This window comes from Carettochelys insculpta, chromosome 22, assembly GCF_033958435.1.
Source record: "Carettochelys insculpta isolate YL-2023 chromosome 22, ASM3395843v1, whole genome shotgun sequence".
NCBI lineage: Eukaryota > Metazoa > Chordata > Testudines > Carettochelyidae > Carettochelys > Carettochelys insculpta.
Genome location: NC_134158.1, coordinates 11,312,076 through 11,335,335, shown reverse-complemented (window position 1 = coordinate 11,335,335; position 23,260 = coordinate 11,312,076). Strand labels below are relative to the sequence as shown.

Here is a 23,260-nt window from a genome sequence, read left to right as displayed (position 1 = left end):
GCGGAGAACTCACCATGTGGACCCCAGGGGTTCTGTCCCCCCTCCACCCCTCCGAGTGTCGAGGGGTCTTGTGGAGGGTTGCCCCAGATAATGCCTGTCACAGGCTAGCACATAGGATGCTGTACAGCCTACCTGTGAACATGCGGAAACCCTTTGGCCCGCATGCCAGACACACGCTAACACACAGACATCCCTGTGGTGCACAGAGAACACATGCTAAGACCTGGTATGCGCAGCACATGTTACAACCCTCCCATGACACTCACTGACTCTGCCAAGTTTTCAGTCTGACAAAGACCCCAGTCCCCTGTGTTAACACAGGCTACAACATGAGACATGTGGACACACAAAACTGTACATGCTAACACAGAGCCAGGCACACAGGGACCTGCCCCAGGCCTCGCACACAAAATGCACAGGCACCCGTTCAGACAAGCTAACGCACAGGCTGCCCAGCAGTCCCACTGCACACGCAGTGACAGGCTCCCACTCAGGAACCCGCACAGCCCCTCGCTGCCACACACACGACACGTGTGGGAAATGTGCGGTCGGCAGGACACCGGCTGGACCACACAGGCGCTAACATCAGCGACGACCCCTCCTGCCCCCCGCACCAGCCACCGTCCTCTCCAGAAAGAGTTGGGTCCGCCACCCCCAGCCTCCGAGCCCAGCCTGTACCCCGGGAGCTGGGGGCCTGCTGGGGGGGCTTTCCTCATCACACACAAAGCAGGATAGTTTGTAAGTCCCCCGCTGTCCGACTGTCCCTCCGTCCTAGGCCAGCTGCGAGGCGGGGGGAGGGTTGACACCTGCCCCCCCTTGGGGTCAGCATGCCGGGGGGGCAAGTTCCTGTACTCCACAGACACCCCCCAAACTCCACCTGTTGCCTTCCTAAACTCCCCCTCATGGGGAGGAAGAAAAGGGGTTAGTTCCAGCCCCATCCCCCCAAATCCCGCTCCCCAGTGCAATATCCCCCAACTTCCATGCCCACAGCCCCCCAACCTGCTGCCCCACCCCCACACCCCATCTCCTGTCCCAGCCCCCTCATGTCCTGCCTGCCCACTCCGCAGCGCGTCCCCCAGGAAAACCATCCAGTCCTCACCCCAAGCCCTGCAGCCCCATGCCTGCTCCCAGTCCCTCCCCTACAGCCCCAAATCCCTCCCTGCACCCCCTATTCCTGCCCTCGGAATCCCCCAACCCCTCCACTGGCTCCCTCTCCCCTGGAGGCTCCAGCCGAGCCTCCCCCAGGAAGCAGATGGGATCTCTGGTGCCTCTCCCTGCCCCCTCCCCACAGCACCAAAGAGGGGGTGCTGCCCCCCCGAGGCCCCCGGCCCCTCCACCGGCTCCCTCTCCCCTGGAGGCTCCAGCCCAGACGCCCTCAGGAAGGAGATGGGGGTCTCTGGAGCCTCTCCCTGCCCCCTCCCCACAGCACCAAAGAGGGGTGCTGCCCCCTCCCCCCGAATCCCCCAGCCCAGCCCGAACCGCGGCCCCAGGCTCTGCGCGGCTCCGTCCCGGTGTGAGCGCTGGGGCCGGCTCCGGCCGGACCCCCCCACCCCAGGGGCCGGGCAGCTGGGCCACAATAGGCTGGAGGGGGAGGGGCGGGGGACCCTCCGTCCGGCTGAATAGGCTCGGGGGAGGCTGCCTGAATGGGGCTAGGCCCGCCCCCTCCCCCGTGGGGCGCGGTGTGTGTCCCGCCCCCCCCGCCAGGGCAGCCACCCAAGGAGGCGGGGGGGGGCTGAGCCCACCCCGGAGGGGCAGAGACCCCCAATTCCCAGGGCACGAGGGTCAGGGCCAGGGGCTGAGTCCCCCCCCCAACCGCAGCTCACGTGGGGGGCAGGGCGAGGGGCTGAGACCCACAAGTCCAGATCCCGAGGCGGGAAGGAGGGAGGCTGAGCCCCCCCCCATATCCCAGCTCACGTGGGGAGGGCAGGGCAAGGAAGTGAGACCCCCCCCCCCGACCCCAGCTCCCTTGGGGGGCAGGGGGGGAACTGAACCCCCCATATCCCAGGTCACGTGGGGGGCAGGGCGAGGAACTGAGACCCCCCCGACCCCAGCTCCCTTGGGGGGCGGGGGGGGACTGAGCTCCCCCACATCTCAGTTCCCTTGGGGGGCAGGCGAGGAGCTGAGACCCCCGTTTCGGGCCCAGCCAGAAGACGTGAGGAAAGTGCTCAGACCGCCCCCCCCGCCTCTGACACACGAGGGCCCGTCCCTCCCCTCTGCCCCCTTTGTGCGCCGCTCCCCCGCCCCGGCCGTTGCCCTGAGAGATGGGGCTATGAATGGGCGGCATCTCCCCGCGGCCCCCCGCCCCACCGCGGGGACCAGGGGCGGCGCCTTCAAACAGGAGGGAAGCGGAGTGTGGGCCCCCTCCCCTCCCCGCCCCGCAGCAGCCAGCCCCTCCCTCCCCCTCCCGCAGCCCCCTCCCTCCTCCTCCTCCTCCCGCAGCCCCTTCCCTCCCCACCGCCCCTCCCTCCTCCTCCTCCTCCCGCAGCCCCTTCCCTCCTCCTCCCCCAGCCCCATCTCCCATTCACCTCACCCCCAGTCCCCTCCTCCCGTTCCCCCTCCTGTGCCCCAGCCCCAATCCCCCAGCCCCTTCACCGCTTGCCCCTCCCTCCCCACGGCCCCCTAATCCTCCTGCCCCCCGGCTGTCTCAGCCTCTTCCCCAGACACCATCCCAGCCCTGCAGCTGCAAACACTCATTAACGCAGCCCCCCACCCCCACCGACGGCCAGCAGGGAGCGGGGGCTGGGTAACGGAGGGGAAACTGAGGCAGGAAGGGTGGGACAGAGTGCACAGAGCAGAGTTGTCAGCCACTTGCACTACACGCCCCCCCCCCGATAAGGGGAGCCCCTTAACATAACACCATCCTGAACGCCGCAGGGGAAGCAGGTTTGAGGTGGACAGCTCAGCCAGGCTCCCATCTCCACCCCCACTCACCCTAACCCCAGCACCCCCACATCCTTCCCCACTGCAGGGGACAGAACCCAGGAGTCCGGGCTCCCATCTTTCCCCCCCCCACCCTAACCCCAGCACCCCCACATCCTTCCCCACTGCAGGGGACAGAACCCAGGAGTCCAGGCTCCCTTCTCCCACCCCCACGTCCTTCCCCACTGCCAGGGACAGAACCCAGGAGTCTGGGCTCCCATCTCCCAGCCGCTCTAACCCCGGCACCCCCACATCCTTTGCCACTGCAGGGGACAGAACCCAGGAGTCCGGGCTCCCTTCTCCCACCCCCACGTCCTTCCCCACTGCCAGGGACAGAACCCAGGAGTCCGGGCTCCCATCTCCCAGCCGCTCTAACCCCGGCACCCCCACATCCTTTGCCACTGCAGGGGACAGAACCCAGGAGTCCGGGCTCCCTTCTCCCACCCCCACGTCCTTCCCCACTGCCAGGGACAGAACCCAGGAGTCCGGGAGCAGCAGGGGAAACAATGGGAGACAGAATCAGCTGGGTACAATCACTTTTATTTCATATTGGCCCCTGGACCCGTGAACTCCACCTGCTGGGTCCTGCAGGGCAGGGGGCTGCTCAGAGGCACTTGGCAGGGGCTGCTTGCCCCAGCGGGGTGTGCATGTCCAGGCACGGGGCAGGTCCATCAGAGAAAGAGACCCCCTGCAACAGAGAATGAGGGAGACCCCCGAGAGAAGGGAGACTCCACTGGCTCCCTCTCCCTCCTCCCCTTCCCCCTCCACTGGTTCCCCCACCCTCTCTGAAGTCTCCAACCCACCAGGACCCCCTGTTCTCAGACCCAGGAGAGAACCCAGGAGTCCTGGCTCCCAGCCCCTGCTCTAACCACCAACCCCACTGCCCTCCTAGAGCCAGGGAGAACCTGGGAGTCCTGGCTCCCAGCCCCTGCTCTAACCACCAGCCCCACTGCCCTCCTAGAGCCAGGGAGAACCCAGGCGTCCTGGCTCCCAGCACCCCCATACCTGTCACTTCCACACTGGCCCCCGTGATATAGCGACTGTCATCTGAAGCCAGGAAGGCGCAGACATCAGCAACCTCTGGAGTTGGGAGCAAGGGTCAGAAACAGCTGCGTATGCGGGGGGGGGGCACAGCCCCTCCCCTTGGGGCAGGGGAGCATCACAGAACCCCCCCCCCGGGACATGCCTGCAACACCCCACATCAGCCCCCGTCCCCTCCCATCTCTGTGCCCCCACCCCTCATGCCCAGCACATCCCACCCCCATGCACAGGGCACTGAGAGCCAGGAGTCTCACCTGCAGGGTCCCCAAGTCGTCCCAAGGGCACCATCCCTGCAAACTGAGCAGCAGAAGGGGGTCACAGAGAGCTGGGGAGCACAGCGCCCCCTGCACCTGAAGGCAATGGGGGCATGGACCTCCAGGGGAAGGAGCAGGGCTGCAGGTGGGGGGCAGATAAGGGGCTATGGGTGGGGTGCTTCAGGAGAGTCCTGTGGGGGCTTTCACACAGCAGTGCCTCTGGGGGGACAGTGCTTCCCGGGGGTACCACTCCACAAAGCGCAGCCCCACCCAGGGCACTGCTCCGAGGAAGCTCACAGCTCCAATATCTCCATCCCCAAGAACCTGGGCAGTGGAGCAATGTGGGTAACTGGGCAGGAATAAGGGGTGCAGAGGGATTGTGGGGTTCAGGGGAGGAGGGTACTGGGGTGTCTGGGACAGGATGGGGTGGGGTGACTGGGTGAACACAGGGCAGGTTGTTTAGAGGGAAGGGTGGCCTGGCCATATGGCTAAAGGGGCAGAGGGAACCCATGGGGCTGGAGTGACAAGGGGAAGAGAGAGAGAAGGCAGAGGGCGCTGTGGCGCTCAGGTGGGGCAGAGATGGTTGTCAGGGCTGAGGGAATATGGGGCAGAGGGGCACAGGGGGCTGTGGGGGATACAGAAAAGGCTCTCTGAAGGCAGCGGAATCATAGTGCTCAGCCCCCCATTACCTTCTGTAGCACTTTGGCAGGCACCTTGTCTGTCATGGGGCTGACGACGAACCCCGGCAACACGACATTACAGCGGATCCCGAATCTGTGGGGTGGGGGCATAGAGAGAGAGAAGCCCCCAGCCTGGTCATGACAGCTCCCCCGTCTCACTGCCCCCGACCCCCAGAACGCTGTCCCCAACCTCCACCCCAGCCTGGTCACCGCAGCTCCCCTGGGTCCCTTCCCCACAATCCTCCCAGCCTGATGCCACACAACCTCCACCTCGCTCAGCCCCCGCCCCATCCTCCCAGCAGAGCCCCCACCCTCACCCCACCGATTCCCCTGTACTCCTCCCAGCCCCCCTCGACCTGCCCCACCTGCACCCCCAGCCGCCCCTGCAGCCTGCGCTGCCCCCACCCCACCCACGATTCCCCTGTACTCCTCCCAGCCCCCCTCGACCTGCCCCACCCGCACCCCCAGCCGCCCCTGCGGCCTGCGCTGCCCCCACCCCAGCCCGCCCAGCAGAGCCCCCACCCCCACCCACGATTCCCCTGTACTCCTCCCAGCCCCCCTCGACCTGCCCCACCCGCACCCCCAGCCGCCCCGCGGCCTGCGCTGCCCCCGCCCCATCCTCCCAGCAGAGCCCCCACCCCACCGATTCCCCTGTACTCCTCCCAGCCCCCCTCGACCTGCCCCACCCGCACCCCCAGCCGCCCCGCGGCCTGCGCTGCCCCCGCCCCATCCTCCCAGCAGAGCCCCCACCCCACCGATTCCCCTGTACTCCTCCCAGCCCCCCTCGACCTGCCCCACCCGCACCCCCAGCCGCCCCGCGGCCTGCGCTGCCCCCGCCCCATCCTCCCAGCAGAGCCCCCACCCCACCGATTCCCCTGTACTCCTCCCAGCCCCCCTCGACCTGCCCCACCTGCACCCCCAGCCGCCCCGCGGCCTGCGCTGCCCCCACCCCACCCACGATTCCCCTGTACTCCTCCCAGCCCCCCTCGACCTGCCCCACCCGCACCCCCAGCCGCCCCGCGGCCTGCGCTGCCCCCGCCCCATCCTCCCAGCAGAGCCCCCACCCTCACCCCACCGATTCCCCTGTACTCCTCCCAGCCCCCCTCGACCTGCCCCACCTGCACCCCCAGCCGCCCCTGCAGCCTGCGCTGCCCCCACCCCACCCACGATTCCCCTGTACTCCTCCCAGCCCCCCTCGACCTGCCCCACCCTCACCCCCAGCCGCCCCTGCGGCCTGCGCTGCCCCCGCCCCAGCCCTCCCAGCAGAGCCCCCACCCCCACCCACGATTCCCCTGTACTCCTCCCAGCCCCCCTCGACCTGCCCCACCCGCACCCCCAGCCGCCCCTGCGGCCTGCGCTGCCCCCGCCCCAGCCCTCCCAGCAGAGCCCCCACCCCACCGATTCCCCTGTACTCCTCCCAGCCCCCCTCGACCTGCCCCACCCGCACCCCCAGCCGCCCCTGCGGCCTGCGCTGCCCCCACCCCACCCACGATTCCCCTGTACTCCTCCCAGCCCCCCTCGACCTGCCCCACCCTCACCCCCAGCCGCCCCTGCGGCCTGCGCTGCCCCCGCCCCAGCCCTCCCAGCTGGACTGTCCAGCCCCACCTGGCCAGCTCTTTGGCAGCCGTCTTTGTCAGCCCCTCCACGCCGGCCTTGGATGCAGAATAGCTCACTTGCCCCAGGTTCCCCACCTGCAGGGATCAGGACAGCGAGTTCAGGGCACTGCCCCAGAGAAGCTCACAGCCGCTACCTGGGCTCCCTCTCATTTCTAACCTCTGGGATGAAGTACGACTTATGTGCACCGCCCACAAGAGCAGAGGCTGCTGGCGGGAGGCGCTCTGCCGGTCAGCCGGGGGCCCTGAGCCTCTCCTGGGTGGCCACCCAAGTGCTCAGCTGACAGGGAACACTGCCCACTACAATCTCCTTCATGACACTGCTCTGGGGAAGCCCCCAGCTCCCCCATCCCCTCCCAAGCACCGACCTCGGGAAGATCCCAGCCCCCTCATTATCCCTCCCACGGCACTGCTCCTGGGAAGCTCACAGCCCCCTCTAATCTGCCACTCCAGGCACTGCTCCACAGTTTGCTACCTGTGATGGAGTGGGGGATACGCGCGTGTGTGTCAGTCACACAGGGTGCAGGGCTCCTGCTGGGGTAACCTGGCGCCCCGGTGACACCTCTGGACTGCAGACAAAGGGGCAGGTGGAGCCCAAGGGGTCTGAATTGGAACTGGGAGTTGGGAGCAGTGAGTCTGGGCTGGGAGAGAGCGAGACCAAGGAGGGGGCCAGGCCCCAGCTCTGGGGGCCCCTCGGGGCCTCCTCTCCCTGGCATGGATGGGACTGGCTGTCTCTGCCGGCTGCACTGACTCCTCTGTACGACGCTGTGTCGTGTCAGCTCACAAACCCGCTGTTTTCCTGCCAAGTGAGAGTCACTCCTGCCTGCAGACGGGGTGCAGAGCTTGGGGAACCCCAAACCCCATCACACTGGTGTCAGAAGTGGGATGTACTTCACCCCCTGAGGATGGAGCATTCAGCAGTAAGTGACGGGGACCCAGGAGGAAGAAGGGGGGCCAGAGAGACTCAGGTGTGCTGACGGGCAGTGAGGTGCAGTTCCCCAAGGCGGAGGGGCCTGGGCTGAACCTGAGCAACTGCAGTCATGGTCCTTGAGAGGGGGTGTCCCACCCCAGGGGGGTTACTCCTGGGAGTCAGTTGGAGTCGGTCCCAGAAGGTGGAGGGGCCGAGGGCCCAACCCCCAGGAACAAGTGACCCACGAGGAGGCTGACGCTGAATGAGTTCTTCCCAAGACAGTGAGTTCATGGTCCTTGAGAGCGGGTGTCACACTGAAGAAGAGGTTCCTCTGGGAGCCTGTTGGAGTCAGTCCCAGAGGGGCCTACGGTCTAACCCCGGGGAGCCTGTGACCTGCAAGGAGCCTGACACACTGAAGGGATTCTTCCAGGAATTGTGGGGTGCAGAGGGCATCGGCCTGAGAGCCTGCAACCACGCTGAGCAACTCCGCTGTGAAACAGCAGCAACTGGAAACTGAATCCAGATTAAAGGAGCTGGACAAGGCAGCGTGGATGTGCTGTGGCAGAGCTGAGGGTTAAGGAAACTCCTGCAGTGGTGAGCCCAGATCGGGGCAGGGAACCCGGGACTGCCTGGAGCTCTGAACCGAGGGGCCTGCCGCAGCTCAAGGAGGGAAGGAGCGATTCCAACCCATCATCTACTAGTGGCTAAGACAGACCTGTGAAGAGTTTTCCAGGCCTGGGCCGAGGAAGGTGCCTGTGTGTCTGTGCAGGAAAGCAGCTTGTCCACTGGGAATGGCAAGTTGTCTGTGAGAGAAGCTGCTCCACCTTGTGTGTGTGTGTGGAGACCAGCCGGGGGACTGGGAGAAAGGAGACAGTGTCTCCCATTGTCTGTCTGTGTTGAACAGCAGCAGCAGCCTGGGGAGAGAGCAGAGCCTGCGTTTGGAAAAGGTGCCAATGAGTTCCCTCGTCCATTGTCTGAGGAGGATGGTGGTTGGAGAGGGAACCACCAGGAAAGAGCATTTCAGGTGTGACCCTGAATCCAGCCATGGGGGCTGGAACAGAGGGAATGGCTCTGGGATGGGCAGTGGTATCCCTGATAAGGACGCTGGTCCTTGGTGCAAGAAAGGTGCTTCTGCTTCCAGGGAAGTGAATCCTTTGTCTGAGCCTGTGGGGGCTGACGATGGGGCCAAGATCCCAGAGCTGGAGCTGAGGGCAGCTAAAGCCCAGATGGGAAGTGGGCCTGCCTCTGTGTCTCTCAGGGAGGATGATGCTTTAACTCGGTCTGATCCAGTTAGTATCATCAGGGAATCCCAGAGACCAGACAATTCTGGTACTTGCTCTCTGCCTGATGCTGAGGTGTTCCTGGGAGGGGTGAGAGGACTCTGTATGACCAGAGTCATCCTCCAGCCAGGACACAGGAAGAGCAGACTGGCAATGGAGTTACGCTGACTGATGAAGATAAAGGAGCTGGTAGCAGAAGGGAGGAAAGGGATCCTAACCTTCTGTCCGGTGGTACTGGCTGTCTGCCTGGAGGGGGATTATGTGGGAATCTGCCTAACGGGCCAGAAGTGATCCTGGGCATAGGTGAAACCCAGGAGCTGGTTGTGGCTCAAGGCAGCAGTGCCCCCATGGAGGCAGACAGGGGTGAGTTGTTGTTTGGGGGAGCTCTTGCGGAAGAGAATTTCCCTGAAACTTTTCCTGAGCAGCCTGTGGGGACTGCAGAAAGTGGGAGTGAGGTGAAGGAGAGTGAACAGGAAAGGTGCTTGTCTGTGAGAGCCAGAGCAGCCCTTTGCCTGGGGAGAAGTTTGTTTCAGCTCCTGATGGCCAGGACCTGCCTGAGTGTGAAACCACTGGCTGTGCTCTGCAAGGGTCCAAAGCAGGCAGGGTAAAAGTTTCTCAGGAGTTGGAAGTTGGTCCAAGTAAAGTGAAAACTACCAGGGAGTGTGAGCAGCCCTGTGAGAACCAAGTAAAATAGCTGCACAGTCAGTCTCTGTAGGATGCAGGAGAGAGCCAGCAACTCCCCATCTCCAGATGGTGGAAACACTTATATTCTCACCCTGGACTCCACTTCTGATTCCATGGGGAGGCAGTAGTTGGAGGTGGAAGGACAAAGGAGCTTTGGGCCTGGTGGGCCGATAAGGGATAAACACGGATTCCTCCATGTGGATTCTGAGTCTGGGACTCACAAAGCAACTTTTAGAAACCAGTTTGTTTGCAGATTTCCAGGCTGGCTGGGAGGGGCCGTCTCCCTGAGATCATCAATGGCCCAGCTCTTGTTAGAAGGGAGGGCACAGCCAGAGAGATCAGATTTCCACCCCAGGGGGCAAGGGAGAAGATTAGAACTTGATGGTGCTAAGAAAGGCCTCAGCCATTTATCCCCAAAATACCAGATTCTCAAGGAGGTTACACAAAGGTTGTGGTCTACCAAGAGCAATGTAGATGTACAGTTGCAATGGGTTTGTTCTGTTACTCACGCTGACTGCTGTAACCAAGGGGTGCTGCTACCAAAAGCTGTAAAATTGTACCATGTACTGACTGTTTGGAAAGAGCCATGTAACATGATGACATGGATGTAGAAGCAGGAATTGTACACTGAAGGAGTTTGTAATTGTGAAATGTCACCGTTGTTCCCTGTAACTAGTCTTGCAACCTCTCACATGAGGAGGAACATTCCAAACCTATTGTGTGGCATGGAAGGGGAAACTGAGGCACCCAACCATTTTGGTGGTCTGGCTAAATGCCAAGGAGGGAAAACATTTGCACCTTCCTTTACTGGACTGTAACTGAATTCCAAACACGGGCTGGAGCAGCTGTATGGGCTGGTGGGCAGACAGGGCAGGGCCCAGACCAGAGAAGAACTGTTTGATCTGCTGGTGCTGCAGCAGCCGGATGGGCTCTGCCTGCCTGACTTGAGAACGCGGCTGATGGACCGGAGACCGAAGCAGGGAGACCAACCAACCCGAGGGAACCAACGGGACTTGCCCGACTGCATCACACGAAAAGGGCCAAGACCAAGCTGCTGACTTGGAGCCTCCCACTGAAGGATCACTACGTGGAGGTGGTAACATCAAGGGGAGCACCGAGGGTACAGCCAATGCCCTGTCACACAGGGAGGGCCCCGAACTTCCCCAGGTCACTGGCTGAGTGACCCCGCTCAGGTCGGTCTGGAAGGGGGGAGAGATGTGATGTAGTGGGGGATACCTGTGTGTGTACGTGAGTGGCTCACAGAGGGCGGGGGGCTCCTGCTGGGGTAACTTGGCGCCCAGGTGACACCTCCGGGCGGCAGACAAAGGGGGAGGTGGAGCCTGAGGGGTCTGAATTGGAACTGGGAGTTGGAAGCAGTGAGTCTGGGCTGGGAGAGAGAGAGACAAAGGAGGGGGCCAGGCCCCAGCTCTGGGGGCCCCTCGGGGCCTCCTCTCCCCAGCATGGATGGGACTGGCTGTCTCTGCCTGCTGTACTGACTCCTCTGTACGACGCTGTGTCCTGTCGGCTAATAAACCCGTTGTTCTCCTGCCAGTGAGAGTCACTCCTGCCTGGGGACAGGGGCAGAGCTTGGGGACCCCCAAACCCCATCACACTCCTGCCTGCAGATGGGGTGCAGAGCCTGGGGACCCTGAACCAATCACACTCCTGCCTGCGGATGGGGAGCAGAGCTTGGGGGGAAACCTGAACCCAATCACACTCCTGCCTACGGACAGGGGGCAGAGCCTGGGGGACCCCGAACCCCGTCACACTCCTGCCTGCGGACGGGGGGCAGAGCCTGGGGGACCCCCAAACCCCATCACAGTCCTGCCTGTGGACAGGGGGCAGAGTTTGGGGGACCCCCAAACCCGATCACAGTCCTGCCTGCGGACGGGGGGCAGAGCCTGGGGACCCCCAAACCCCATCACACTCCTGCCTGCAGATGGGGTGCAGAGCCTGGGGACCCCCAAACCCCATCACACTCCCGCCTGCGGACAGGGAGCAGAGCTTGGGGGGACACCTGAACCCCATCACACTCCTGCCTGCAGAGGGGGGGCAGAGCCTGGGGGACCCCGAACCCCGTCAAAGAGCCCCCACAATCAGCTCCCCTGTTCTGCAGCAGGGCACTGTTTTGAGGAAGCTCACAGCTCTCACCTTTCCCACTATGCTGCCCATGTTGATTATGGACCCTCCAGGGACTCCACCCTCCACCATCCTTCGTGCCACAGCCTGGGTGACGAGGAAGGTTCCCTGGGGAGCAGATAAGCAAGTTAGTCTGGAGGGTCCCAGTGGGGGGGCCATCCCCCATCCTGAGCCCCCCGTACCTTGAGGTTGACACGGAGCACTTCATCGAACGCTGCCTCTGTCTGTTTGAGCAAGAACTCGTCCATGGTGATCCCAGCACAGTTCACACAGACCCGAGGCGGGGCAGAGAACCGGCCCTGGGGACAGCAGGGGGTCAGGGCACCTGGGTTCGCTAGGAGTCCAGGGGTTCTTGTGGTTAGGGCGTGTGTACGGGGAGGCAGAGGGGGTCGGGACACCTGTGTTCCCAAGGAGGGCAGTGGGGTCTAGTGGCTAGACTGGTGGGGTGGGAGCCAGGACTCCTGGGTTCTCTCGGAGTGGAGAGGAACCTATGGATTACAGGGGTAGATCCCGCACTCCTGGGTTCTCTCCAGCCATTACCCGGATCCGAGTCATGAGCTCCTCCACGCTGGGGGCAGAGCCGACGTCAACCCCAAATGCCTCGTGCTCCTGGCCTGGCTCCCCCCGTGGCAGCCCCTGCATCGTCTCGGCAGCCCCTGCTTCATTTCGGTCAGCCACGACCACCAGCGCCCCTTCCTGGGCCAGCCGGGCACACACAGCACGCCCGATCCCACTGCTCCCACCTGCCGGGGCGCACCAGCGTCAGAGAGGGGGTGGTGGAACCCAGCATCCCCAGCTGCAGGGAGCCTCCCGAACCGCAGCAGGAACCCCGAGGAATGCCCCCCCGCAGACAGCAATGCCCCTCGTCCTGCCTGCCACCACCCGTCACGGGGAGAACCACAGCCAGAAGGGGATGGAGGGAATCCAGAACTCCTGCATGTGGGGAGGTCCCATAAGCCTCTCCCCTCAGGCCCCCCAGGAACATCCCCCAGGCTCAGGGAGCCCTCAAAATCCTCAGGTGATGCTCCAGCCCCTGCAGGCTCCTTTCACCCACTCCCGCCTTGAGGTCCCCCAGTGCTTGCAGGCTCCCTCCGCCCACTCCCCCTTGGGGTCCCCTCGTCCCTGCAGGCTCCCTCTGCCCTCCGCCCTTGGGGGGCCCCCACCCCTGCAGGCTCCCCCCGCCCATCCCCCTTGGGGTCCCCTCGTCCCTGCAGGCTCCTCCCACCCACTACCCCTTGGGGTCCCCCTGCCCCTGCAGGCTCCTCCCACCCACTCCCCCTTGGGGTCCCCCAGTACTTGCAGGCTCCCTCTGCCCACTCCCCCTTGGGGTCCCCCCGCCCCTGCAGGCTCCCTCCGCCCACCCCACCTTGGGGTCCCCCCGCCCCCCAACCTCGGCCCCAGCCGCGTGACTGGGGAGGGGCGCTCGCGCTCCCCGGCCCCGCCCCCGCGGGCACCTGTCACGAGGGCCAGGGCGGAACGGAGGCGCCGCGCGGCCGCCATGGGAGCGTGCGGGGTGGGAGGGGGAGGGGAACCATAGAGCGGGGACGGGCCCCGGGACAGGCGGCGCCAGGCGGCAGCTCTATGGTCAGTCCTCCAGGCGCAGAGCTCGGCTCCTACCGCCGGCGGGGGCGGGGCCAGGGCCAGTTCTCCTGGGTCCTATCGCCGGCGGGGGCGGGGCCAGGGCCAGTTCTCCTGGGTCCTACCGCCGGCGGGGGCGGGGCCGGGGCCAGGGCGGGGCCGGGCCTCCTACCGCCGGCAGGGGCGGGGTGGGGAACAGGCGGGACTGCCGGGCTCCCTTCCCAGCTTGGGTTGAGTGGGCCGGGGGGAATCCAGGAGCCGGTGCGTGTTCCTACTCCAGCAGTGTGTGCTGGGAACCGCTGGCACCCCTGGGTGCCCCCCCCGCTGGAAGCCATTAGCACCCCTGGGTGCCCCCCCCCAGCTGGAAGCCATTGGCACCCCTGGATGCACCCCCCCGCTGGAAGCCATTGGCACCCCTGGGTGCCCCCCCCGCTCATGTTGCTGGGAACCGCTGGCACCCCTGGATGCACCCCCCCGCTGGAAGCCATTGGCACCCCTGGGTGCCCCCCCCGCTCATGTTGCAGGGAACCACTGGCACCCCTGGGTGCCCCCCCCGCTGGAAGCCATTGGCACCCCTGGGTGCCCCCCCCCCGCTCATGTTGCTGGGAACCACTGGCACCCCTGGATGCACCCCCCGGCTGGAAGCCATTAGCACCCCTGGGTGCCCCCCCCGCTCATGTTGCAGGGAACCACTGGCACCCCAGATACCGAAGGGGGCAGGTCACTTCCCAGCCAGCCCTGCTGCACATACAAACTCTGCATCAACAGCTTCCTGGCTCTTTTAATTTGTTAATAACACAATCGTTGCTACAATCATCCACCAACTAGTCCTGCACGGCCGCCCCTGCCCTCAGCCCACCCCACAAATCAGTCATGTACAAAAATAGACTCCCCTTATGGACCCTGCAATCCCCACCCCCACCCAGGGAGCGACAGCCCAAAGCCACCATGCCCGACCTACAGAGCCGGGCTCTTGTGAGTCACGCGCCAATTCCCGCCGCCTGGGTGTGCAAGGCATCCCTTGAGCCCACCATTTGTGCCACTTCCCCCAGGTCTGGCTGCCCAGGTCCACATCTGTATCCCAACCCCTTCCCGCACTCCCCACTGGGGAGCTGTCCACTAGCAGCGTCCTGATTAGCCCGTCCCGCACCCCTTTGGTCCCTTGTGTGTGTGTGTGTGTGTGTGTGTGCGCACGCGCAGGCAGTCCCCCACCCCCAGAACTGGCTTGGAGCCCTGTTCATTTGGGAATCACCAAGGGCAGTTATGGGGTAATATCTGGAGGGGGGGAGTTAGGGCGCCCCTTTCCTCGCTGGCGTAAAACCTGGTCCAAGCAGCAAAGCATTCTGGGGAGCCCCCCTATGGTTCAGACAGCAGGACATTTTCTCCCCACCTTTGCCAAACCAACACCCTGCTCTGGGGCCCAGAAGATTCACTTCTTTGGGAGTGGCCCTGCTGCTATCCCCTGCCCCAGTCCTAAGGGGGGGGGACGACAACTTGGAGATGAACCCAATAGCATCACATTGTCCCCTGCCCTCTGCCCTGTTCACATCACCTCATCCTGCTGGGCACCAGCCGATGCCCTCAAAGGCTGGAGCCCTGAGACTCCAGCCAGGACAGCGTCTAGGCCCCCGGTTGTGGGGCGGTGCGGCTGCCCCACCCCATGTGCAGATGCTCATGTCCCCATGGCACCCAACATCCTTGGAGTCGACATGGGGCCTGCCCCAAAGTCTAACCGAACGTGGTCCGCACGCCAGAGTGCACGGCTCCACCCCGTTCCAGAGTGAGTGCGTCGGCCCCAGCACCAGGACTCCAGTGTCTGTGCTCCCCCCGCCACACAGGCTGTCCCCAGACACGAGTGCCTCGGGGTCACGCTGCACTCTGCCTTGGGGCAGCTCCGTGCAGACCCAGGCGTCTGGGATGGGAGGCCATTGGGATTCATATGGCTGCCCCCCCCCCATAGCAACCCCCATCCCAGACACCTGAATCCGTGCAGAGTGGCCCCTGCCACGGATGCCAGAGACCACCACACCCCTGCCCCTAGAGTCCACACGGAGTCCCATCCCGGACTCCTGGGTTCTCGTGCCCCGCACTGGGGTCCGCTATTCGTACTGAGCAATGAGCACCATCATGGCGACGCCGGAGACCAGCCCCAGCACCTCGAGCAGGGACTGCAGGGGGGCCGCCTCTCGCAGCAGCTCAGGGATCACCGACACCGTGCCCACGTAGATGAACCCGCCGGCCGTGAAGGGCAGGATCCAGGTGGTTGCTGCCTCCCCAACGCCCTCGGCCAGCAGCGAGCAGGCCGTGCCAGCCAGGGCGCCCAGTGCCGTCAGCAGCTGCAGCTTCATCGCCTGTGGGGGAGTCACAGGCTGGGGGAGCAGACCCCACTTCCCAGTGCCCCGGCTGCCACAACATCCCTGTACGTGTGGCTGGGGGAACGGGGGTACGTTGGGGGGGGGACGACAGACCCCACTTCCCAGTGCCCCGGCTGCCATAACATCCCTGTACGTGTGGCTGGGGTATGGGGTACACTGGGGAGGGGGACGGTCACAGGCTGGAAGAGCAGACCCTGCTTTCCAATACCCCGGCTGCCATAAAGTCCTTGTATGTGTGGCTGGTGGCGGGGAAACACTGGGGGGAGAGTCACAGGTTGCGGGGAGCAGACCCCACTTCCCAGTGCCCCAGCTGCCCAAGCCTGGGGAGGTGGGGGACCGGAGGGTGTAGGGAGCGACAGGGGGGCCCAGGCCTGGGGAGGTCGGGGACCGGAGGCCGTAGGGAGTGACAGGGGGGCCCAGGCCTGGGGAGGTGGGGGACCGGAGGGCCGTAGGGAGCGACAGGGGGGCCCAGGCCTGGGGAGGTCGGGGACCGCAGGCCGTAGGGAGCGACAGTGGGGCCCAGGCCTGGGGAGGTGGGGGACCGCAGGCTGTAGGGAGCGACAGCGGGGCCCAGGCCTGGGGAGGTCGGGGACCGCAGGCCGTAGGGAGCGACAGGGGGGCCCAGGCCTGGGGAGGTGGGGGACCGGAGGCCGTAGGGAGGGACGGGGGGCCCAGGCCCAGAGCAGTACCTTGCGCTTGCTGCAGCCCGACTGGACGAGGATGGCGAAGTCACCCACTTCATGGGGCACCTCGTGAAGGAGCACGGTGAGGGTGGTGACGGCACCCACCCCAGCCCCCGCCAGGAACGAGGCGCCGATGGCCAGCCCATCTGTGAAGTTGTGCGTCAGGTCGGCCGCCAGGTTCAGGTAGCCAGACACCTTCATCGCTGGGGAGGGGACGAGATGGGATGCGGAGGGAGGGGGTGAGAACAGGAACTGTGAACCCAGCCCCCATCACCGACCCCTTTATCCCCCAGCTACCCAAGGCCTTCATCGCTGGGGGAGACTAAGCTGAACACCCCACAACCCGATCAGAGCCCCTCAAATCCCACCCCCACATCCTCTCTGGGCTCCAGTGCCCCTCCCCAGGTCTCCCCGACTTACCAGACTCTTGAGTCTGCTCCTTGGGCTCCTGGCCCCTCTTCTTGGCTGCCCTGTCAGGGGCGCTCACCTTGCTGGCCTTCCTCCCCTGGGGTCCGTTGTCTTCCTCGCCAGAGCTGTTCTTTGCCTTCGGAGCTGTGGGCAGGGGGAGGGCTGAGAGTTCTAATCCCTCCGCCAGGACCCCCAGGGGCAGCGTCTTGCTAATGAGTGGAGCCCGGACCCCTCCACTGGTCGCTAGAGTCACCGTGCAAAGCCCTGGCAGGGACCCCCTCACTTGTGGATTGGGGAGACAGGAGGGAGCAGTCTGACCCCATGTCCAGCGCAGCCAAAGACCTGCCTCTCGGTAAATTGCAGAGCAGACCCTGGAGAAAACCAGCCAGCCACAAGGGTGGGCAGAGAATCGGCCAGGGCCATGGCTCATTCCCCTCCTTACTTAAACCTGCCCCAGCCTCCAGCTGCAGTTCAGCTAACATCCCACCTGTGCCAGCCTGGGGAGCCCAGCAGCAAACGGCCCTCACCCCCGCAGGTGCTTGGCCATGGGGAGCAAGTCACCCCTGCCTCTGCCTTGTTACACAAAACAGACAGAGCTCCTGGAGTCCAGGTTTCCAGCCCTTTCACCCACCCCACATGTCCCCGTCCTCCTGCAGCCAGGGGCTCCGGAACCAGCCAGGGCATTCTAACTACAGTCACAGGCTGCGGGCGCTGGCCAGGGCATTCCCCACTGGCAGGTACCATGGCTGTGCCGCAGGCTCTGGGGGAGATGCACCATGGCTCTGCCTACCACACATCTCCTCCTGGCTGAGGGGTTGGGGTGTGAGGGAGTCCCAGGCAACCAGCACCTCGGTGGTACCAAGGAGGGCAGGATTGGGGGCATGAGGGGTGTTGTCTCCCGAGGCGTCATGTACAACGGCTGGGCCATGCGAAGGTTATCCGTGGGGGTGGGGCTTCAGTCATCTGTACCCTGGCTACACCATGGCAAGGCCATCCATGGGGGGGTTGAGACATGAGGAGGTCCCTGTGTACCATAGCTGTGCCACGGGCGAGGGACGCAGGGAAAGGTTGGGACGGGGGTCCTCATACATACCGTGGCTGTGCCCGCCGTGGCCGTGCCCCCCTTTCACGTGTCTCACGAGCTTCTCCACCATCAGGAAGGCTACGATGCCAGCCAGCACCCAGAGCCCCACAGCCATCATCCGCTGGTGATCCTGTCCTGGGGCAGAGACAGAGACAGAGACAATGTAGGGCAGGGTAGGAAGAAGATGGCGAACCCCTTCTCCTCCAGCACCACGGCCCCATACTGTGCCAACCCACTAGCCCGCCCCAGAGCCATGACCCCATATGCCCCCAAGACACCCCTCAGCTGCCCCAACCACCAGCCATTCCAGCTCTCTTCTGGGCTCCCTTCATGCTACCCCACATAAACCTCCAATCACAGCCCCCACTTCCCTGGCCTCACCTTGGTGGGAGTGACCATGGCCAGCCGACACTGTGTGGGAGTGAGAATGGGCATGGCTGCTCTCCACAGGGTGGGAATGGGGCACTGGGGAGGGAAAGGCACATGGATGAGTGACCAGACCCCCAAGGAGGGGAAAGGCCCCAGGACCTGTTCCCGGAACCCTGAGCCAGAGAAACCAGCCACCCCGGGACAACACCCCAAGCACCTCCCACAGACACCTCATCAGTCTGTGCTGCCGCCAGGGGACCGGCCGCATGACCCACTCACACCTCTGAGCCAGCAAACACCCTGTCCTGGGGCAGGCTGGAGTTGGTGCTCCCTACAGGGAAGAGGCCCCTGCCCTGGCCAGCCCCTGCCCAGGCCAGGTGGGAGCCAGTGTCCCCTAGAGGGGAGAGGCCCTATGCCCTGGGCCCCAATCCTGAGCCAGCCCCCGCCCTCCCGACCTGGGCCAGGTGGGAGCCAGTGTCCCCTAGAGGGGAGAAGCCCTATGCCCTGGGCCTCACTCCTAAGCCAGCGCCCCCTTCCGACCTGGGCCAGATGGGAGCCAGCGCCCCCTAGAGGGGAGAAGCCCTATGCCCTGGGCCCCACTCCTAAGCCAGCCCTCCCCAGGCCAGGTGGGAGCCAGCGCCCCCTAGAGGGGAGAAGCCCTATGCCCTGGGCCCCACTCCTAAGCCAGCCCTCCCCAGGCCAGGTGGGAGCCAGCGCCCCCTAGAGGGGAGAGGCCCTATGCCCTGGGCCTCACTCCTAAGCCAGCGCCCCCTTCCGACCTGGGCCAGATGGGAGCCAGCGCCCCCTAGAGGGGAGAAGCCCTATGCCCTGGGCCTCACTCCTAAGCCAGCCCTCCCCAGGCTAGGTGGGAGCCAGCGCCCCCTAGAGGGGAGAGGCCCTATGCCCTGGGCCTCACTCCTAAGCCAGCCCTCCCCAGGCCAGGTGGGAGCCAGCGCCCCCTAGAGGGGAGAGGCCCTATGCCCTGGGCCTCACTCCTAAGCCAGCGCCCCCTTCCGACCTGGGCCAGATGGGAGCCAGCGCCCCCTAGAGGGGAGAAGCCCTATGCCCTGGGCCTCACTCCTAAGCCAGCCCTCCCCAGGCCAGGTGGGAGCCAGCGCCCCCTAGAGGGGAGAGGCCCTATGCCCTGGGCCTCACTCCTAAGCCAGCGCCCCCTTCCGACCTGGGCCAGATGGGAGCCAGCGCCCCCTAGAGGGGAGAAGCCCTATGCCCTGGGCCCCACTCCTAAGCCAGCCCTCCCCAGGCTAGGTGGGAGCCAGCGCCCCCTAGAGGGGAGAGGCCCTATGCCCTGGGCCTCACTCCTAAGCCAGCCCTCCCCAGGCCAGGTGGGAGCCAGTGTCCCCTAGAGGGGAGAGGCCCTATGCCCTGGGCCTCACTCCTAAGCCAGCGCCCCCTTCCGACCTGGGCCAGGTGGGAGCCAGTGCCCCCTAGAGGGGAGAGGCCCTATGCCCTGGGCCCCACTCCTAAGACAGCGCCCCCTTCCGACCTGGGCCAGGTGGGAGCCAGTGCCCCCTAGAGGGGAGAGGCCCTATGCCCTGGGCCCCAATCCTGAGCCAGCCCCCCCGCTTCTGACCTGGGCCAGGTGGGACCCAGTGCTCCCTAGAGGGGAGAGGCCCTATGCCCTGGGCCCCAATCCTGAGCCAGCCCCCCCGCTCCTGACCTGGGCCAGGTGGGAGCCAGTGCTCCCTAGAGGGGAGAGGCTGGGTGGCCCTTTCCCTGTGCACTCTGCTCACCCAGCGCATGTGGGATGAGGTGCAGGAAAGCATCTCCCAGGAGACCCCCTGAGGCAAAACTGAGCAGCAGCCTGAGCAGTGCCTGGTGCTGGGAAGTGTTTGACTCCACGGGGATGAGGAAGAGGATGAAGTAGGGTGCAGCGCTGATCAGCAGTGTGGCTCCGATGGCCTGCAGAGGTTGAGGGAGGGGAGGAGAGAGACCATCGGGGTTACACTGGTGCAGGCACGCACAGAGCAGCCCCTCCACGTTCGGCATGGAACTCACGTGCGTCCATAACTTGACCAAGTCCTGCCTCTCCTTCCCGGGCAACTGCTGGCGGCTTGGGGACCCCTCAGCCGAGCGCTGAACACGGACCTCCCCAGGCTGGTGGCTCACGTCAGCCTGGCTGGGGCCATGAAGGACCTCGTGTGAATGCCCATGGCCATGGACACCCTCGTGTGAGTGGCTGTGCCCAGCGTGGCTATGACCATGGTGCAGATCCTCGTGGCCGTGCCCAACATGGCTATGACCATGGTGCAGATCCTCGTGGCCGTGCCCAACATGGCTATGACCATGGTGCAGATCCTCGTGGCTGTGACCAGTGTGGCTATGACCATGGTGCAGATCCTCGTGGCCGTGCCCAGCGTGGCTATGACCATGGTGCAGATCCTCGTGACTGTGACCATGGTGCAGATCCTCGTGGCCGTGCTCAACATGGCTATGACCATGGTGCAGATCCTCGTGACTGTGACCATGGTGCAGATCCTCGTGGCCATGCCCAGCGTGGCTATGACCATGGTGCAGATCCTCGTGGCCATGCCCAGCATGGCTATGACCATGGTGCAGATCCTCGTGGCCGTGCCCAGTGTGGCTATGACCATGGTGCAGATCCTCGTGGCCGTGCCCAGCGTGGCTATGACCATGGTGCAGATCCTCATGCAAAGAAGTAATCTGTATCAGTGCCGCACAGAGCATCATGGCAATGACCGGGCCGTAGAGTCCAGCTCTACCCTGCGTCCATATGAGCATTGCCATCTTCCTGTCTCAGCTGGAAAGCAGAAGCACAACCACCCCGTCACACTCCCATAACCCCTCCAATCCATTCTCCCCAGCAGAGCTAAAAGGACTACGAACTGCGGAATAAACACTTGTGTGGCCAGCGAAAAACCACCGGAGCGCAGCAGAGTCTGGAGCACACAACATCGAACCGCGAGTAACCAGAACAGATCAGTCGCAGCCAGGTTATAGCGCTGAGAGATGAACACCCCCCGTGGTGCTGCAGGGTTGTGGGGATTGCACTGCTCTACACCCCTGTACTGGCTCCGGGAACTCCCAGGCACAGGTTCAGATCCCTGGGATCATAAAGGTTGAGGAACACGGCTCTAGGAGAATCCCCATTGCAATCACTGTGACTCCTGCAGTGCAGCCCTTCCACACAACCCTACGCCGGTCAGGAGGCCGATCTAAAACCCTTGCTGACAACAGTCAGACACAATACACAGAAGTTTCACAATACGCTCCTGCCGTCTCTCTCTCATTTCTGCTGTATGAAATGAACAGCTCAACAGGAATACAAACGCTGCACTTACAACTCAGTACATGGCACATAGCTCCGGAAATATCAGCCACCAGTGGCAGGAAATTCTAGTTTGCACACACGTTGTCCATGTTTTTTATGTTGCCTACTGTAAAACTATCGGATATCTAGCAGAGCTGATAATACCCCATGAAAGAACTCTGCACTCCTGAGGGTGACATGTAGGGCCTGGCTGAGAACCACTGAACTAGAATCTCTCTTCTCCAGCACTGCGATCCTGCAGTGACCTCCTTGCCAGCGCGGGGCCGCTACAAAGGCCTGCCTCTGGCTCCCTCTGCCACCCACGGATTTATAGGCTGGGACTTCTCCGATAGCTGGTGTGGTGCCAGCCCCATGCAAGCACAACCTACTCACATGGGGAGGGGATGAGAGGGCACAGACCTGTGCAGCTCCCCACTGCGGGGGGCCCAGCCACACACCAGATGCTCCCTGTACATCACTGGCAGCTGAAACTACTGGGAACCACATCACCTAATCCCAGAGTCTCTGGAGTCGGGAGGGGTGGCAGGAACCTGGGGGGATCTGTGGCCCAGGGCCACTCCAGGCCCCAGCGGGGGGGTCTCTGTGAGGGGGGTCCTGGGGGTGCTCCAGGTCCCAGTGGGGGGGATCTCTGCGTGGGGGGTCTCTGTGAGGGGGGCCCTGGGGGTGTTCCAGGTCCCAGTGGGGGGGATCTCTGCATGGGGGTTCTCTGCAAGGGGGGTCCTGGGGGTGCTCCAGGTCCCAGTGGGGGGGATCTCTGCGTGGGGGGTCTCTGTGAAGGGAGTCCTGGGGGTGCTCCAGGTCCCAGTGGGGGGGATCTCTGCATGGTGGGGTCTCTGCAAGGGGGGTCCTGGGGGTGCTCCAGGTCCCAGTGGGGGGGATCTCTGCGTGGGGGGTCTCTGTGAGGGGGGTCCTGGGGGTGCTCCAGGTCCCAGTGGGGGGGATCTCTGCGTGGGGGGTCTCTGTGAGGGGGGTCCTGGGGGTGCTCCAGGTCCCAGTGGGGGGGATCTCTGCGTGGGGGGTCTCTGTGAGGGGGGTCCTGGGGGTGCTCCAGGTCCCAGTGGGGGGGATCTCTGCGTGGGGGGTCTCTGTGAGGGGGGTCCTGGGGGTGCTCCAGGTCCCAGTGGGGGGGATCTCTGCGTGGGGGGTCTCTGTGAGGGGGGTCCTGGGGGTGCTCCAGGTCCCAGGGGGGGGGGATCTCTGCATGGGGGGTCTCTGTGAGGGGGGTCCTGGGGGTGCTCCAGGCCCCAGCGCGGTGGTCTCTGCGGGGGGGGGGGGGGGCGGGGGCGCTCCAGGACTCGGGCCCGGCATCTCTTTGCCCCTCGTACCTCCGCGCACATCTCCCCCGGCCCCGCCTGACCCCACCTCGCTCCAGGCCAACGGGCGCCCTAGCACCGCCCCTTCCTCTCTGTGGCCCGGACGTCCCGGTCCTCCCAGCCCCTCTAGCCCCCCTGTCTCTATGGCCCGGGGCGCCCCGGCCCCTCTAGCCCCCCCTGTCTCTATGGCCCGGGGCGCCCCGGCCCCTCTAGCCCCCCCCGTCTCTATGCCCCGGGGGGGTCTCACCGTCACCAGGATCCGTTAGCTCCGGCTCAGACCCGACGTGGCAACCAGGCCCCGCCCACTCCAACATCTCGCGTGACCAATCCTCAGCCCCCCCCCCCAAGATGGCGCCACCATTGCCCTTGCCCCTCACAAAGATGGCGATGGCGGCGGAGAAGCGCCACCGGGGCGCCATCTTTGTGCGGGGCAGAGCGGCGTCCTCCCTCCCCCGCCCGCCGGGCTGGTACGAGCAAGGGAGACAGTTGGGAATGTTCTCCGTGGTAACGGGGGCGGGGCGAAGCCGGCTCCGCGCGCCAGAGCCGTCCGAGAGGCCGTTTGGAACAAATCCGTCTCTATGGTTCAGAGCAGTGCATGCCGGGAAGGCGGCGGGGCGGGT

At 64.7% G+C, this 23,260-nt stretch overlaps 2 protein-coding genes across 3 annotated transcripts; both read right to left on the bottom strand.

The window, feature by feature from the left end:
* Positions 1-3,443: 3,443 nt before the first annotated feature.
* HSD17B8 (hydroxysteroid 17-beta dehydrogenase 8) lies at positions 3,444-13,127 on the bottom strand. Its single transcript, XM_075015912.1, has 9 exons — positions 12,975-13,127; positions 12,061-12,263; positions 11,703-11,819; positions 11,533-11,628; positions 6,500-6,585; positions 4,904-4,988; positions 4,215-4,257; positions 3,925-3,999; positions 3,444-3,607 (listed from the first exon to the last, which is right to left on the bottom strand). The coding sequence occupies exons 1-9, from the start codon at positions 13,018-13,020 to the stop codon at positions 3,591-3,593; spliced, it is 768 nt and encodes a 255-aa protein (XP_074872013.1). The 5' UTR covers positions 13,021-13,127; the 3' UTR covers positions 3,444-3,590.
* An 814-nt stretch (positions 13,128-13,941) lies between these two features.
* Positions 13,942-22,969, bottom strand: SLC39A7 (solute carrier family 39 member 7). Of its 2 annotated transcripts, XM_075015905.1 has the most exons (8): positions 22,888-22,969; positions 20,034-20,796; positions 19,769-19,937; positions 18,030-18,113; positions 17,658-17,783; positions 16,577-16,708; positions 16,163-16,359; positions 13,943-15,449 (listed from the first exon to the last, which is right to left on the bottom strand). In XM_075015905.1, the coding sequence occupies exons 2-8, from the start codon at positions 20,781-20,783 to the stop codon at positions 15,198-15,200; spliced, it is 1,710 nt and encodes a 569-aa protein (XP_074872006.1). In that variant the 5' UTR covers positions 20,784-20,796; positions 22,888-22,969; the 3' UTR covers positions 13,943-15,197. The 2 variants fall into 2 exon arrangements, with proteins under 2 accessions (XP_074872007.1, XP_074872006.1); XM_075015906.1 differs by lacking the exon at positions 18,030-18,113 and having other exon boundaries at positions 13,942-15,449.
* Positions 22,970-23,260: the final 291 nt, after the last annotated feature.

Coding starts and splice junctions, on each gene's coding strand:
- SLC39A7 (XM_075015905.1), bottom strand. CDS start 20,783: ATGGCAATGCTCATATGGACGCAGGGTAGAGCTGGACTCTACGGCCCG. Junction 18,114..19,768: donor CCTCATCCCACATGCGCTGG/GTGAGCAGAGTG, acceptor TTCCCTCCCCAG/TGCCCCATTCCCACCCTGTG. Junction 15,450..16,162: donor CGGGCTGCAGCAAGCGCAAG/GTACTGCTCTGG, acceptor ACTCCCCCACAG/GCGATGAAGCTGCAGCTGCT.
- HSD17B8 (XM_075015912.1), bottom strand. CDS start 13,020: ATGGCGGCCGCGCGGCGCCTCCGTTCCGCCCTGGCCCTCGTGACAG. Junction 11,820..12,060: donor AGCTCATGACTCGGATCCGG/GTAATGGCTGGA, acceptor TGCTGTCCCCAG/GGCCGGTTCTCTGCCCCGCC. Junction 6,586..11,532: donor TGGGCAGCATAGTGGGAAAG/GTGAGAGCTGTG, acceptor TGATCCCTGCAG/GTGGGGAACCTGGGGCAAGT.